This window comes from Accipiter gentilis, chromosome 9 (genome assembly GCF_929443795.1).
Source record: "Accipiter gentilis chromosome 9, bAccGen1.1, whole genome shotgun sequence".
Classification (NCBI taxonomy): Eukaryota; Metazoa; Chordata; class Aves; order Accipitriformes; family Accipitridae; genus Astur; species Astur gentilis.
In genome coordinates, this window is record NC_064888.1 from 28,593,107 (window position 1) to 28,608,235 (window position 15,129).

Consider the following 15,129-nt stretch of genomic DNA (forward strand, 5'->3'; position numbering starts at 1 on the left):
GGGGCAGAGGGGCTGACCTGGGCAGGGCTGGTCCCTGGGCTGCGTGGCAGCAGTGTCCTGGGGGCAGTGAGCAATGAGCTCGAGGGTCCCCGCGTGTGGCTTGGCTCCAGGTTCAGTGCCACCATGCATTGCTGTTGGGGTGGGAGTCGGGGGCAGCTGAGCCTCCTCCATTCACCCATCCGTACCAGCTCTGCACCCCTCCGTGGTTTCCAGTGCTGTGGAGTGCCTGTGCCAGGTTGTGTAGGTGCAGGGGTGCCCTGGGTTGAGAGTTGACACCTAAGTCACTTCGGCAGTTGCGTGGGCTCCTTCTTCCCCTGCAGCCTGGGTGCCCTGAGGGACCCCAGAGGGTGCCGGCGTGGGAAGAGGGAGGGCCAAGGCAGGTCTCTCCTCCCCTGCCCTCCCCTCTCCTCCCTTGCTGGGTCTGTTGCTGCCAGACCAGCTGCCTGCTGGGGCTGCACGTCTGGGGGATGTCGGTTTCTGGGGCACCCTGGGACCTGCAGGGGCTGCAAATGGTGGGCATCATCCTGCTGCTCTGCTCCAGCCTCAAGCTACTCCATGCCCTGGGCATCATCGACCTGGCCAGGGGAGGTGGGACAGGGACAGGGATGGGGATGGGGTTGCAATGGGATGGGGCTGTTGTGGTGGAGGTGCTCCTTACCTGTCCCAGGGGCTGCAGGGTGGCTGGGGGGAGGTTTGGAAGGATTAGTGTGTTTGGGGGCATTTGGGGGTCATTAGGGTGTGAGAGGGTGTCTAGGGTGTCTGGCAGCATTATGGTGTAGGGAGCTGGAAAAGGAGGGTGTCTGGGGGTTGGGATCTGGGGGTGTTTGGGTGTGTTGGGGTGCTGGGGGGGGCACTGGGGTGTAGGGTTATCAGGGATGTTGGGGTGGAAATATATCTGGGGACATTGGGATGTGGGATGCAGGATGCTAGAAAGCTAGGGTGCCTGGAAGCATTAGGGTGGGGGATATCTGGATCTGGAGGCATTGGGGTGCAGTGATGTGTGGGGTGCTGTGGGACTGGGACTATCTTGGGGTATTGGAGTCTGGGGGCACTGGGATGCAAAGGACTGGGCTTTGAAAGATGATGGGGAAAAGGTGCAGGTGACTGGGGCTGGGGAAAAAAATGGGAGCTGGCGGCAAGGAGTGATGGATGTGGGGTATGGCACCGTGCAGGGGAAAGCTTTCCCCACTACTGCAGGCACTGGCAGCTATGGGGGGAGCGTGGCTAAAAAAGGCTGGAGGCCCTGGCCCCTTCACCCTCCCTGTGGGACTGTGCCAGAGTTGTGGAGGGAAGGGGCTGCTGTGGGTGCTGAGCTCCCTTGATTGGCAGGTGGATGCTGAGGACAGGGCTGGATGTGGCCAGACAAGAGGGCCAAAAACACCCCAGAGCAAGGGATGCACGACCTGTTGGTTGTGCCTGGTGAGGACGGGAGAGCAGAGAGCTGCACAGTGCTGCTGCTTTGTCTCCTTTGGCTGCCTTCCTTGGCTGTGCCACAGACAGTCCCGGCTCACACAAGGGCTGCCAACAGACTTTGCATGAATGCAATTTGGGGTTTGTTTGCCCCCATCCCCTCTGCCTTCTGGCTGGTGCTGAAGATGCTGTGAGATGAAGGGGCTGCAGATCATATCCACTTGGGCAGCCAGGTCCTGGGATGGGAGCTGGGATGGGAGGATGTGTGGATAGGAGTAATCAGAGGAGCAATTAGTGGCTGAGCAGAGGGAGGGAAGGAGGGCACTGTGCCCAGGAGGTGCTTTCAACCCCTTTGTAATGTAGGATATCCCTGAGCTGCCTGGGATCTGGCTGGGCTGTGGCTGAGGCATGTCTAGGCTTCATCCCTGTGCCTTACTGGGGAGGGTATGGATGGCATCTGGATAATGGGTATGCAGAGCACTAGCTCTCTTATGGGACACACTGCCTGCAGCCAAGAGGAGCTGCTGCTTTGCTGGGGCATTTTTGGGGTAGCTCCTCTGGCATGGCACCTTGGGTGTGCCGGTTTCTGCTGCCAGAGACATCCCTGCCATGGAGGTGGTGATGAGGACAGGGCAGGATGTGTCCCTGCACCCTCCCTGGGTTTTGCAGCAGGGCGATGCACATGGCTGTCCCAGTCCCGCAGCCTTACCTGCTCCGTTTGGGGAGCCCCTGAGCTTCACTGTCCCTTGGTACCTGTATCCTGTCCTATTCTCTCCTCACAACGTTTCATACGTGGTGTGGCCTGAGAAATTATTATTCTGCCAACATCTCCTTTGGGCACAGCTAAGCTATCTGGGAGCGCTGTCACTGAGGATGGGAATGGGGACAGCACTGCTGTGACCCCTGCTCTGCTCTGCAGCCCCTTCTGGCCCATGCCCCCATCTCCCTTTGGGTCCTGCTTGGCATGAGGGTTGTGCAGCCGCTCTCTTCCCTCTGGCACCAGGGAACATCCTGGCCCTGAGTCTCTTCTGTCCCATGAACTGTAGGTCTCACTCGGCAGCTTTGCTGCTCTCAGCTCCTTCAGCCCTGCTGGATCTGGGTGTCCGGGCTGAGGCTTCCCCTGTCCCACCACCAGGACAGGGACTCTGTCCCCTCCCCTGGGAGATGTCAGCTCTGATTTCATTCCCCTAATGGATGACCGTCTGGCCCCAGTGGCTGCTGCAGGCACCTTGGTCCTGGTTACACTCAGCTCTGTCACCGCTGACTGATGAGGGTCATTTGCAGAGCTGCTAGTGGTGGGACCCATCCTGACCTGCCCCGGGGCGGCTGGGTGAGCTCACCGTCTCTGCCTCTTGCCGGCCTTCATTGCAGACCCTGGCGAGCTGTGGTCCTCCTGAGCAGGAGGTGGCACTGCCTGAGGCTGGGCACTGTGGAGAGGGAACAGAGCCAGGGGCTGGTGGACCCTGCTTGGAGGTGAGCCCTGGACAGAGATGATTGTGAGCCACAGGTAGGGGAAGCTGGGCTCAGCGTCACTGCCTGGATGGACCCAGAGCCATGGCCTAGCAGGGGGAGCTTGGGGATGTGCCTCCAGCCTCCCAGGAAAAGATGATGCTCTGGAAGGGGATGGAGGCTCTTCTACTGAAAAGAGTGTGTTCTGGGAACTGCTCACCCCTTCCACATGCTCCCCTGGGGAACCTTCCATAAGGCCCCCCTACCATGCCCCTTCTTCTGGGTCATCCCCCTACCCTGGCTGCGGTTTGCCCTCCTGCTTCCCAGCCAGGCTATCTGAAAAGGCAGAAGGTCTCCTAGCCCAGCTGCCTTCGCCACCTCAGCCTGCTCCTAGGGCAGGGTGCTGGGGCAGATTGTCCCTTGGGTACCAGCTTCTCCTGACCTTCCTACCGATCTGTTGTTGCCCCACAGGGCCAAGCAGGGGCTGTGGGAGCTGCATGATCCACACTGTGGCTGCTGGTGCTCTGCTTCCATCCTGGAATGGTGCTGTGCTTGGGCACTGAACTGGGGACACTGGGGAGGTCTCACCGCTGTGAGATGCATATCTTCCACTCATTGTGATGAAGCATTTATTGATGGGTTACTGAGAGTGTGTGTGTGGGTTTAGCACTGCCTGTTGGTTTGTTATTGTAGGGTATTTTCTAGCAGGAGGGTGCTGTGGAAGGGGTTGGTTGGTCTCCTCAGCCAGCTGTCACTGGGAAGGCACTGGTGGCTGTGGCTCTGTGGGGAGGGCAGGGACATGATCATGCATTGGGCTGACCCCGGCTCCTGCTTTCTCTCTGGGGAGACCATGGAGCAGCCCAGGCTTGGGTCCTCCTTGGCAAGGGGGGTGTCAGCCCAGCAGCATGTAATCCCCCAACACAGCGGCACTGGCTGGATCCAGCCCCCAAGGACACATCAATTGCTGGTGGCTCAATACAAAGTGGTCCATGGCCATCCTGGTGGTGGTCACCTCTGGGGTCAGGGGTCCACCCCCTGCGGGCCCCTTCAGAGCCAGTGTCCAGCAACCTCTAGAATTCATTTCAACAGCATGTGGAGGTGGGGATGGGAAATCCCTTCTGCTTTTGGTGCTGCCCAAGGATGGAGGTTTGTGTGCGTGTTCATGTGTGTTTTGAAGTCACTGGGCTATGGAGTGATGCATGGGCAGCAACAAGCCAATTAACCTGGCAGACCTCCTACCACAGATAAAACACTGCCAGACCTTTCTGTTGGCTTGTTTTGTGCCAGCCACTTGATGGCTCTTGCAGAGGGGTGGAGGGCAGAGTGACATCTGGAAAAGGAACTGTCACTGGCAGGGACAGGGCTTTGTGCTGCAGACATCCCGTGCACCCAGTGGGGCGGCATGTGGCAGGGCTCTGCTCCCTGTCTTTGGGCAGAGCTGTTTCCCAGCAAGGGGGAGACCAGGGAGCCCCCAGACTTGCTCACAGTTTGGATGCCAGGGACAGAAAGGGGACAGTGTGTCCTCCCCAGCAGAGCCCTCAGGTACACCAAAGCCAGGACAGCAAAACCCCAGCCCTGGTCACCCCTCTCCTCTTGTTAAGCTGCATGTGCTGAACGTGCTCCCTCCCCTGCCCCGGGGCCCCTGGAATTGGGCCCTCTTCAGTTTCCTCCTTAAGAAAACACCTATGTTCTTTATTTTTTTTTTTTCTTTTTCCTTCTTTATAACAAACTAAAGTGTAACTTGCACCCGACCTGACCTACTGCACGTGCCTATACCTGCTGCCCCTGTGAGTCCAACCACAGTTTACTCTCTGTTGCATCTCTCTCGCTGTGTGTTTCCCTCCTGCCCGGCTCCCTCCCCGGTACACCACCCTGGCATTGGGTGTTGCTCTGCCCACCCTGTCCCTTCGCCCTGGGCAGAGGAGCTGCTCCTGCCTCCCAGGTCTGTTTCCACAGCTCAGCTCTGCCAGAGGCACCTGGCCCCAGAGCATCTTTGGAAGGCTGAAAGGTGCAATTTCCCTTTCTCTCTGCAAATTAAAGTCTTGGAAAAGTAGCTGGGCCAAAATCATGTTTTATGCACAACTGATGTCTGCTTCTAGGAAGGAAAAAGCCTCTTTCTTCACCTGCCTGCAAACTTCAGAGCAGACAGGAGCTAGGCTGTGCTGTCCTGCCAGCACCAGGTTCCTGGCCCTCACCCTTGTCCCTTGTGCATCCCTACGCATTTGCACGACACTGGCACCCTGATGTGGATGCCACTTCCCTGGGGACAAGTTTGCCGTCTCCCAAGTAGCTTTGTGCGATGTCCTGCTGGGACAATGACCTCCTGGAGCTGTTCTCCATTGTCGCAGAGGGATGGAGCTGCCTGCCCCAGCCTGCTGCCTTGGCATGAGCTCAAAGGGTCCCAGGTCCTGCCTGTGGGCACTCAGGGACCGACCTGCCTAGCAGGGGCTGCTGGATGCGGACTCACGTCCCTATCCTGGAGCTGGGTACCACGCAGCACCGTTTCCCCAGCAGCTGGGGCTCAGCTCAGTCCCACAAAGCTGAGAAAGCTGCCAGAGAAGCCCCATCTGCTAGCCCCCTAGAGAAACAACCCCAAAACCAGGCCCTGGGTTGCGTAGGCGTTGTGACCTGCTGCTTGCAGAGGTCCAGGGCGCTTGGAGCAAACGTGGTGTCAGCAGAGCCCCAAAGGGACTTTGCACCTTTCGTCCCATTGGTGCCCCATGCTGCTGTCTGCCTCCCTTTGGGGGCTGGAGCCCAGCATGGCCTTCATCCCCTCCTCTTCCTCCCCTTCCTGCCTGCGGTGTTAGTCCTGTGCTGAGTTTGCTGGCTTGAGGCACTGCAGAGCCCTGTGGGAAGGGAGGGAGCGGGTCTGCAGTTGTGGGGCAGCACCAGCTGGGAGAGATGGGGCTGAGCAAAGCCATTGGGGTCCAGATGAAGGAACTGGGGGTGGCGGGGGGGGGGGGTCTGTGCAGTGCGGACACCTGCTATTAATGCAGGTCTGCTTGGAAGCAATGGCCATGGGCCAGGCTGATGTGGGGAGCCCCTCACCCTGCCCCATAGCCTGGCCGAGGCAAAGCCCTCAGCCCCATTCCCCTTCTGGCTGTCTCAAAGCAGGTCGCCAGGCTCGGATCCCAGTGCTGTGCTGGGGTGCATGCCGCAGTCTGGGCTGCATGGCTGCGTTCGGCGCATGCTTCGTGTTCAGCCGTCGGGTGCCAGCAGGATCAAACCCAGCCCCAAGCTCTGGGGAAGATGCAATGCACCGGCTCAGCCGCAGGCTGTTTCTTGGGGTCTATCCTGCCCTGCCTCCCTGCACAGCCCCGCAGGGAGGGGAGTGTCCTCAGAGAGAAGGTATTTGGCCTCAAGGCTAAAGGGCAGAGTCCAGCCCTGCCATCTCATGGGTCTCTGGGCTGCTGGATGTCTCCAGTGCATCCTGGCATGCTCCGATGGGAGGGTGCAGAGGTGCTGCGTGTGGGTAGCCCAGCAGGGTTGCCCCTTTGCCATCTCCATCCTTCCCAAGGAGGGAAACTCCAGTGCTGGGTTTGTCCTGGGATAAAGTCAAAAGGCCGAGGAGAGCCTGGGCTGGGCTTTGCCTTCCTGCTCCTCCAGCCTCATGCTGCATGTGCTGCCTCCAGCCCCGCTCACCCTGCGCCGGGTGCCAACCCTACTGCCTGCTGGGTCTGGGAGCTGCTGCTCTGTTAACTCTTCTTCTGCTTGGTGACTCCTTCTTTCTTCCAGGCAACCCGCCAGGCCAAACTAAAAAAGCGCTGAAGCAGCGATTCCTCAAACTGCTGCCCTGCTGCCGGCCCAAATCCATCCCCTCGCTCAGCGAAAGCAAGTGCTTCTTCTTGCCTTTGTGTGTGTGTGTCCCCGGCGGTGCTGCTGCCTGCCCTCCGCCCTGGCCCAGCCCATGGGAAGGGGATGCCTCCACCATCCCCTGCCCTGAGTTTGGGGCTGTTAGGATCAGTCCTGCCCCAGAGGGGTCCGATCTGATGGGCTCTGCACCCACCTCTGTCCTCGCCTGCTTCCAGGCTGGTTTTCTCCCTCTCCAGCTCCCCGGAGCGACTCCCACAGGATGCACAGTGGCGAGACCCACTTTGGAGCTGGCTCAGGGCAGCGGGACCCTGCTGGCACTGATTTAAGGGCTGGGGGGTTGTTGCTCGAAGCTCAGTGTTGGTTTGGAGATGGAGGTGTGATGGGAGGGGTGAAAGGGGCTGAGCACGGAGTGAGCGCAGAGCTGCCCAGAGCCCCCTACCTACCCTGCACTGGGTGTGCTTGGCCCCTCGGTGAGTCCGAGACCCTGGCTGGGGTGTCCCCCTGCCCCACGGTGTGAGCTGATCCCCTTGGGAGAAGAGGTGAGTATGGAGGGGCAGGGGTAATCCACCCCACAGAGGGGGGGGTATCCGCCGTGGACCTACAGCCTCTCTCGGTTACAGTGGGTTCTGGGGGTGCTGGCTGCTGTGGGCAGGGGTTGTGTAGCTTGCGAGATGGTGGGGAGAAACCATTGATGAAGGGCCAGCACAGTGGGCAGGATGGGGTCTAGACAAGGTGGGGGGGGGGCATTTGGGGCTGGGGGTTCTGGTGGGCAGCTCTCCTGCTGGACATGAGTCCCAGTGCAGCACAGACCTGCGGGATGTCCACAGTCTCGGCTCCGCAGGACAGATGTCTGTGCTGGGGGGGATGAGAAGGGTGGGCAAGAGGAGTCTCAGCACTGGAGCATTTCACACCCCCTTTCTGCCCAGCCTGGGCTTTACCGGAGGCTGGGGAGGCTGTTGCCCACTGTCAGCCACTGGTCTGCCCCCAGGGTGTCTCTGAGTGTCCCCTGTTGGCACAGACCCAACTCCAGCTGAGCAGGGTACCCTAAAAATGTGTCACCCCAGGCAGGTGTGAGATGATGGGGTGTGCTGTGCAAGGTGCCTCTCCTGCCCCCCTGGCACGGCAGGGGAGGGCAGGGCAGGACAGTGCTGGCCTCAGCCGCCCTCTCTTCCCCTGGGTTCCTTGCAGACAGCGTTGAGGATGAGTTTGAGCTTTCCACCGTCTGCCATCGCCCCGAGGGGCTGGAGCAGCTCCAGGAGCAGACCAAGTTCACCCGCAAAGAGCTGCAGGTCCTGTACCGAGGCTTCAAGAATGTGAGTACCCCTTGACCAGCTTTGCTAGCCCCTGCTCCGCTGCCATGTCCACCGCAGCGGATGCTTTGCACCTGGTGGTGCCTCGGGTTTGCAAAGGCTTTCAGGACCTTGGGGTTGAAGTTTATATCAGGCTACGGCCTGATCCCACCTCCAGGGAGCTCAGTGGGGAGGCCTGATCCTGTACTCCATCCCTTGGGTGCAGAGAGCCCCCTCCCTGCGTGCCTGGCATGCAGAGCCCCTCCAGCGAGGGGTACAGCCCACAAAATCAGGGACATGTTCCAAGCAGAATTACCAGCTGCCCCACCAGGGAGCACAGGGCCAGTGGGCAAGGCAAGGGAGCCACAGGGATTTAAGAGGGTGCTCAGGCCCTCTCTGCAATGTGGAGGTGACCCTGTGGCTTGCCCTGGCAGGAGTGCCCAAGCGGCATTGTCAATGAAGAAAACTTCAAGCAGATCTACTCACAGTTCTTCCCACAGGGAGGTGAGTGCCTATCCCTGTCCCCATCCCCATGCCCTGTATGGGTGCCTCTCTGGGGTGGGGTGTCACACAGCACCCCCTTACACTGTCTACCTCCCCCCAGACTCCAGCACGTATGCCACCTTTCTCTTCAATGCCTTTGACACCGACCACGATGGCTCCGTCAGCTTTGAGGTGAGCTGTTGCCGAGGTGGGGATGGCAGTGGGGCAGGGAGGGCACAGCCTTTCAGGTACCACAGGCTGGGCTGAGCAGCATTGCTGTTGCAGATGGATGGAGAGCTTTGTAGGGGCTGGTGGAGTTTATTAAATTCCCAGAGTAAATGAAAAAACAGTGAAAAGCAACAAAAAGGGGGCTTTCTCTATTTTCTGGTTACTGTCTTGTAGGTACCCAGACTGGCAGGCACAGCCATGGCTGGGTCTTGTTCAGGCTTTGGCTGAACAGCAGGTCCTGATACACGTTGTCCTCATGGGTGCTGTGACCCAAGGGACTAGTGTGGGACTTATTTGGGGACAAGCAATCAGTTTTCCCCAGGCTCTTTTTGATACTCAGTGTTTTCCTTGTCAGCCCAGCTCCAGGGCACATCTGCTTTGGGGCCAAGTTCTCCCTCTGCAGGAGGGACTAGCAGGGCTGTGCCCTCTGTGTCCATGAGACCCTTTGTGGCTGTAACTCCCGTCTGCCTGCCTTGTCCTTCCCTGCAGGATTTTGTCTCTGGACTGTCCATCATCCTGCGGGGCACCATTGATGATCGCCTGAACTGGGCCTTTAACCTCTATGACCTGAACAAAGATGGCTGCATCACCAAAGAGGTGGGATGGGGGGGATCCAGGCTGGTCCCCAGGGCCAGCGCAGGTCTGCACCCAGCAGGGACAAGGGGGTGTTGGGTGAGCTCTGGAGAAGGGCTGGGGGCAGTGTGTCAATATTTACTGAGCTCAGCTTTGCAGACAGGTCCCTCCTGGCCCCCTGGCACTGGTGTGTCTCTGGGGTGGAGGGTGGATGAGGCACGTGCTGCTTTGGCGCTCCATCACACATGCAGGCACACACATAGCCACACACTATGTATGGAGCCAGCAGGAACACAGCTGAGTACCCCACAGCTCCTTCGGGAGCATCACGAAAAAGGTGTGGGTTGGGGACCAGGCAGAGGCAGAGCCCTGTGTTGACCCTGCAACCCTGTTCCCCTACCCTCCAGGAAATGCTGGACATCATGAAGTCCATCTATGACATGATGGGCAAATACACCTACCCAGCCATGCGGGAGGAAGCACCCCGGGAGCATGTGGAGAACTTCTTCCAGGTGAGCTGAGCACGTCCCAGGGAAGCAGAGCTCCAGCACAGAGCCAGTGGCTGCCCAAAACCTGGCACGGTACAGGAGAAAATACCCCACACTGGGGATGAAGCAGGGCTGTGCTGGAGCCAGGGAAAGAAAAGGCCATCCTGGTCCTACTGGGTGCTTGGGGATGGTTGGGGCAGGAGTGCACTGTGTCCAGCCCCTGCAGGACCTGGGTAGGTGGTGCTGGGCTCTCCCTGGGGCTGGGACTGGCCCTGCCATGCCCCCTGTGCTGTGCTTCTCTTCAGAAAATGGACCGAAACAAGGACGGTGTGGTGACAATTGAGGAGTTCCTGGAGTCCTGCCAGAAGGTAAAGCCACCAGCAGCTCTGCTTTGGGGCTGGGCCACCTCCTGTCCCTTGGGCACCTCTGTCCCCCCATTGCCCTCCTGGCAGAGAGGGGGTGAATGCAGGGCTCCCAGGGGCAAAGCTGGGGCTCTGCTTTGGGAACTGTATCCATGCCAGCATCCTTGTGCAGACGAGGAGAGCTGTGCACCCCAGTAGGGCTTGGAAACTGCCTGTAATCCCTAGGCCTCTTGTCCCGTGGGTCAGAGCTGCCATGAGGATAAAGCCAGGCTTTGGGGGAGCGGCCCAGATTGCTGTTCCGTGCCCAACCCGCTTGCTTCCCACCTCCTCCACGCAGGATGAGAACATCATGCGGTCCATGCAGCTCTTTGACAATGTGATTTAGCTCCCGGACCTGCCTCCAGCCGAGCTCTCCTGCCACCGGGCCCAGAACCTGCTTCTCTCTCGACTTTTCCTTCGAGCCTCCCCTCTGCTGGCTGCACCCTGTGGGAAGGGGCCTCCCTTCCCGAAGACGTGGTCGGTGCCGGGATCTTCCCTTCCCCCTGGGCTGGCTCTGCTTTCCTTGGGGGATCCCAAGCAGGTGCTCCCAGATGTCAGAGCATGGGCACAGCTGGCACGGGGCAAGCGTTTGGCCTGGATGGACCTCCCTGCACCCGTTCCTGGCAGGAAAGCTGCAGCCTCAGGCTGCGATAGAGGCTTCCCCCGTGCACAGCACCCCGTGCAGCCACGGCTCCCCTACCCCGACCCTCCCCAGCCTCGGGAGCCCCCAGCACCGGCTCCAGCCTAAATCCTCCAGCGATGCTGTCTAGAAACAAATAAAGTCTTGCAACAGGCGCCAGCAACTTGGCTTCCCCCTCTGCCCCGGCTGTGCCTTGCAGTGGGGACTGTGTCTGGCATGTCGGCTGTGGGCCGCTGGCCACCCTCCTTCCCCAGACCTTGGGCCAGTGGGTGGGCAGAGGGCTGTGCCTGGAGAAGGCAGTTGCACGGGCTCTCGGGGCTCATCGCTGCATGAGCTGTGGCAAGCAACCCCTGATCCTGGGGGGCCTGGTTAGACCTAGGAGGCTCATCCTGATGTGGGGACAGGGGACACTAAAAGCACCTTGAGGTGCCTTCTTGTGGCACTGGTCCCCCAGGATGAAGGATGTTGGGCTGGGGGTCCTCAGCCCTCGTCCCTCAAGTTCGGGGTGCTGGCACACAGGGGACCTCAGGGACCCACTTTGAGGCTCCAATGGAGAGCTACCCTTCCTACCCCTCCCCAAGGACACGGCAGCCAGGGTATGGGTCTACGTGGACCAGGGAGGTGTGCTGGGTTCCAGTGGCCGCCCTGGCCCTTGGGCCTCACAGCCATGCTCCCGGCATCATTTCTGCTGACCTTCCGCTGTTCCTGTGCCCTGGCCTGCCCCAGCCCATCTGCTGCCTTGGAGGCGGGGGAGAGAGGAATGGGGCAGAGAGGTGTCCCCACAGGCATAGCCCTGTGCTGGGGGGCATTGCTGAGCTGGCAGCTCCTTGGGGAGAAAGTTGAGGCTGGGGCCAGCCAGGAGTCATTGCTGTGCTGCTGGCAGGCTGGAGGGTCACCTTGGAGCAGGGCAGGCTCAGCTCCTTCTCCTGGCATGGCCATGTGAGAGCCTGCCTGGGGATGCTGGGGATGGAGCCAGCACCCTGCAGATCCCCACGTCTTTGTCACGACCAGCTCCTCAGAGTTGGGTATGTGCAGGCAGGCCTGTCCTGCCTGTATACCCCTCCGAGTCATAGATGGGACAGTGATGCCCATGGGCTAATGACCCTATGCCAACCCCAGAAGCCCCTCTGCCCAATTCCACAGGCATTGGGAATGTACCCAGCCCCGGCAGCCCCCTGCTCAGCTGCTCCAGCCTCCGCATCCTTAGCAGCCAAGGGCAATTGGGGCTGGCCCAAGCTGCGGTGTCTGGGATCAATGGGGAAGGGGTGAGCAAGGACCATGCTGGGCCAGGCCCCAGACCCAGGCTGAGCCCCTGGTGTCGGAGCCATTAGAACCAACCCGCAGGGCCCTGCGCCAAAGCTATGGGGCTGCTCCCCAGTGGGACCATCCCTGGCCCAGCCCTTGCAGACATGATGTGTTTTTTATGTTCATTTAACACATCGTTCATCTCACAGTCCTGTTCCTGGGTTTGCTGTGGGACTGAGCTCCCACTTAAAGTCTCCCAAGGGTGAGAGGGCAGGTATCCTGACCCTTACCCCTCCTGTCTCCTTCTCCCCATCCTCCCTCCTCCCAGGCTCTCTGGGGTACCCACTGTCCCCCGCCACGCGGAGCAGATGCCGCCTCCTCCCTCACGCTGCAGGTCGCATGGCGTGACCCCCTGCCCCGGGGCATGGTGACCCACAACCCGCTTGGCATCTCCAGTCTGTATATTTTGTATTATAACAATAATATGGGTTAAAAAAAATACACCAAAAAAACCAATAAAATCTAACCACAATCGCTATGCACACCACCGTTATGTCTTTGCATCTGTCAGCTGTCTGGGAGGGACAGGGGAAATAGGGCCTGAGGGTCTCTGCAGAGGGTTGGCAGCCTTTTTGCAGTGCTGCAGGGTGCTCTGCCTGGGTGCTCTGGGAGATTGCATGGGGGAGGAGGTGTGTGCTGAGCTGGCCAGGGTCCCAAACAGCCTGGCAATGCCATCAATGGCCCCATAAATACAGTCTTTGCCCTGCTAAGAGGTTGTAGCTTTAGGCTAACAGGGTCTTACAGCAAGTGTGTCAGGTCTCAGGAGTGGGGCTGTCAGGTGTGTTTTCAGCTTGCCATGAGATGCTGCTGGGTGCTGCTTGGGACCAGGCGGCGTGGCCCTTATTAGGATGTGACATTTAAGGCTGAGCTAACAGGAAGATGGGTAGCTACTGCCTTGAAGAGGTGGGTATGGGCTGGAAAGAGGTTTTTCTTAGGGGTGTGAACTGATGTGCAATCGCTGGTCCTTGGAAAAGTGCAGCCTTGTAGACCTGGGAAAAATGGCTTGAAGCAAAACAAAGAAGAAAAAAGAAGCAGGTGAGTAAGAAACCAGTGGAACAGGATAATGGACCTGATGTGGGACAGTGACACCACACCCTCCAGCATTACGCAGTATGTGTTCCAGGAACTGAAAGCTCAATGTGAAGAGCTGTTGGAGACCCAAACGTCTTAAAGGGTTGGGCTCTAGTTACGGGGAAATTGCTATTGTGGGACTGGGAAAGCTGTGAGTCTGCTCGTTCCAAAGCCTCTGACTCCCCAGGGACCTTTTTGACCTGCTGGCAACCACCCAGGTCCACGTACAGCAATATGAATGGGCCTGAGTGCATTTTCCCTTCTAACCCATACTTCACAGTATGTCGTATTCCCTATGAGCTCTGCTTGGCTCGTTGCTACTTTGGGCAATGCCATCCATGGGCTTGATGTGCCCTCATGGCACAAGGATGCTGTGAGCCACTGATGGGGTCCCTTGGGTCCCTCTGTCCAGGACAAAGGGCAGGAAAGGGACTGGGGTCACAAGGAGAAAAAGTGTGCTGTGGGGCTTAGCCTTCAAATGCTGCCATAGCCTTTTCACACCAAATGGGAATAGGTTTGGGCAGGGATCCTTGCTGGTAGCTATGGGGTGGGGAGGCAACTGGTCCCCTGGGAGCCAAAAAATAATCTCTGCTTAGCTCCCCCCTGGGGCAGGCCCTGGGGGAAGGGGCCAAAGGCAGGGAGGACTGGATCAGTCCCTCCAGGTGTGTCATCAGTTTGTTATGAGAAGCTGCTGTCTGAGGCAGGGCTTGGGACCTGGTGTCCCTTGTTAGGAAGTGGCATTTAAGGGTAGGTAACAGCAAAGCTGTTGGGCCTATGCTGAGAGCAGAGGTAGGAGCTCATGGGTGCTTGGAAAAGGGCAGCCTTGTATTGTTTCAAGACATCTCTTTCCCAGCTTTCAGAGGAAAAAAGAATAGTAGTTATGTGGGAAAACAGCTGAGCAACTGGATGAGGCAGCTGATGCAGCCTTGGGCAGTGATTCACTCCAGCATCCTGAATATTGCCTAGAAACACAAACATCTTGTAGAAGGATTGAGATCCCAACACTGTGGGAACTGTTACTGCGGTATTATTTCTGCACAAAGCTGTGAGCATGATGGCTGCTTCAGGGTCCCTTCTGACCTAGCAGCCAACTGCCCAGCTCTGCATACAGTGGTGAGAGCACTGTGTATTTTCCACCCAAATTTTGTGCATTTCTCTTCTCTAAATCTTTCATAAAGTCTTGTTGCACATTAACACAATTTAGCTAGTTACTATTCAGGGTAGGAGTACAATTGCTATTTTTGCTCTTTGAAAGCCTTAGATTGGACATGATGGTAACTAGAGATGCTCTTTGGCCAGGGTCTTTGCTGCAGCTTCCTGAGCATGGATATAGATGGAGCCAGAAACGCAGCCGTCTTGGGTTTCTTGTACAAAAATATCAACAGCAGAAATAAGCTTGAAGAGCAAGAAACAGACTTCAAAAATGCACGGGAGCATTTTGGGAAAGCTGAGTGAGCTGGGTAGGGGTGAGCACTGTCCAAATCAGAAGGGGATGTTTTTAATCAGTTTTCATTAATTTTGTTTCAGTTTTCCCTAAAACATGACATGGCTGTCGTGATGTCTGCAGGCTTTCTCCAGCCCTTCCTCACAAGCTAGGGTTTCCAGCAGCTTTTTGCTCACTGGTTTCTTGTTGGCTGGCACCTAGCTGTGGCCTCCCCAGTGCTGGGTGGGCTGGAAGGGTTACCACACTGTCCTCTCTATGTAGCCTCATGGGAGGTCATCTTCTCAGCCCTGTGGTCTCTGACATGCTCTGGGTGCCTGCTGCTCCCAGCCCCACATGCTCCCACGCAGCTGGAGCTTCTCCCTGGAGAGATGCTGTCTGACCTCAAGCCCCTGCTCTGATTTACTGAGATGATCTCAGCTTCATAGCCCATCCTTCAGCATCCTCGTAGCCCCTTCCAGGTGCGGAAACATCTGCAAGTGTAACATCAGTTGGGCTGCGCTAGGAGGGAGAGAGCAGCTGTAGGGGCTTTTCCCCT

The 15,129-nt window shown here is 58.3% G+C and overlaps 1 protein-coding gene across 10 annotated transcripts in view; it reads left to right on the plus strand.

The window, feature by feature from the left end:
* The window catches only part of KCNIP2 (potassium voltage-gated channel interacting protein 2), a 48,669-nt gene extending 35,256 nt beyond the window's left edge, over positions 1-13,413 (plus strand). For 6 of the 10 annotated variants that reach the window (XM_049809940.1, XM_049809942.1, XM_049809939.1 and 3 more), the window contains exons 2-8: positions 7,861-7,985; positions 8,396-8,465; positions 8,566-8,636; positions 9,162-9,269; positions 9,653-9,757; positions 10,039-10,101; positions 10,433-13,413. In XM_049809940.1, coding sequence (XP_049665897.1) covers positions 7,861-7,985; positions 8,396-8,465; positions 8,566-8,636; positions 9,162-9,269; positions 9,653-9,757; positions 10,039-10,101; positions 10,433-10,480 — 590 coding nt within the window. In that variant the 3' untranslated portion in view covers positions 10,481-13,413. Of the gene's footprint in view, positions 1-6,594; positions 6,695-7,860; positions 7,986-8,395; positions 8,466-8,565; positions 8,637-9,161; positions 9,270-9,652; positions 9,758-10,038; positions 10,102-10,432 lie in introns of all 10 variants that reach the window. The other 4 variants (XM_049809935.1, XM_049809936.1, XM_049809943.1 and 1 more) reach the window with 1 other exon arrangement.
* The last annotated feature ends 1,716 nt before the right edge of the window (positions 13,414-15,129 follow it).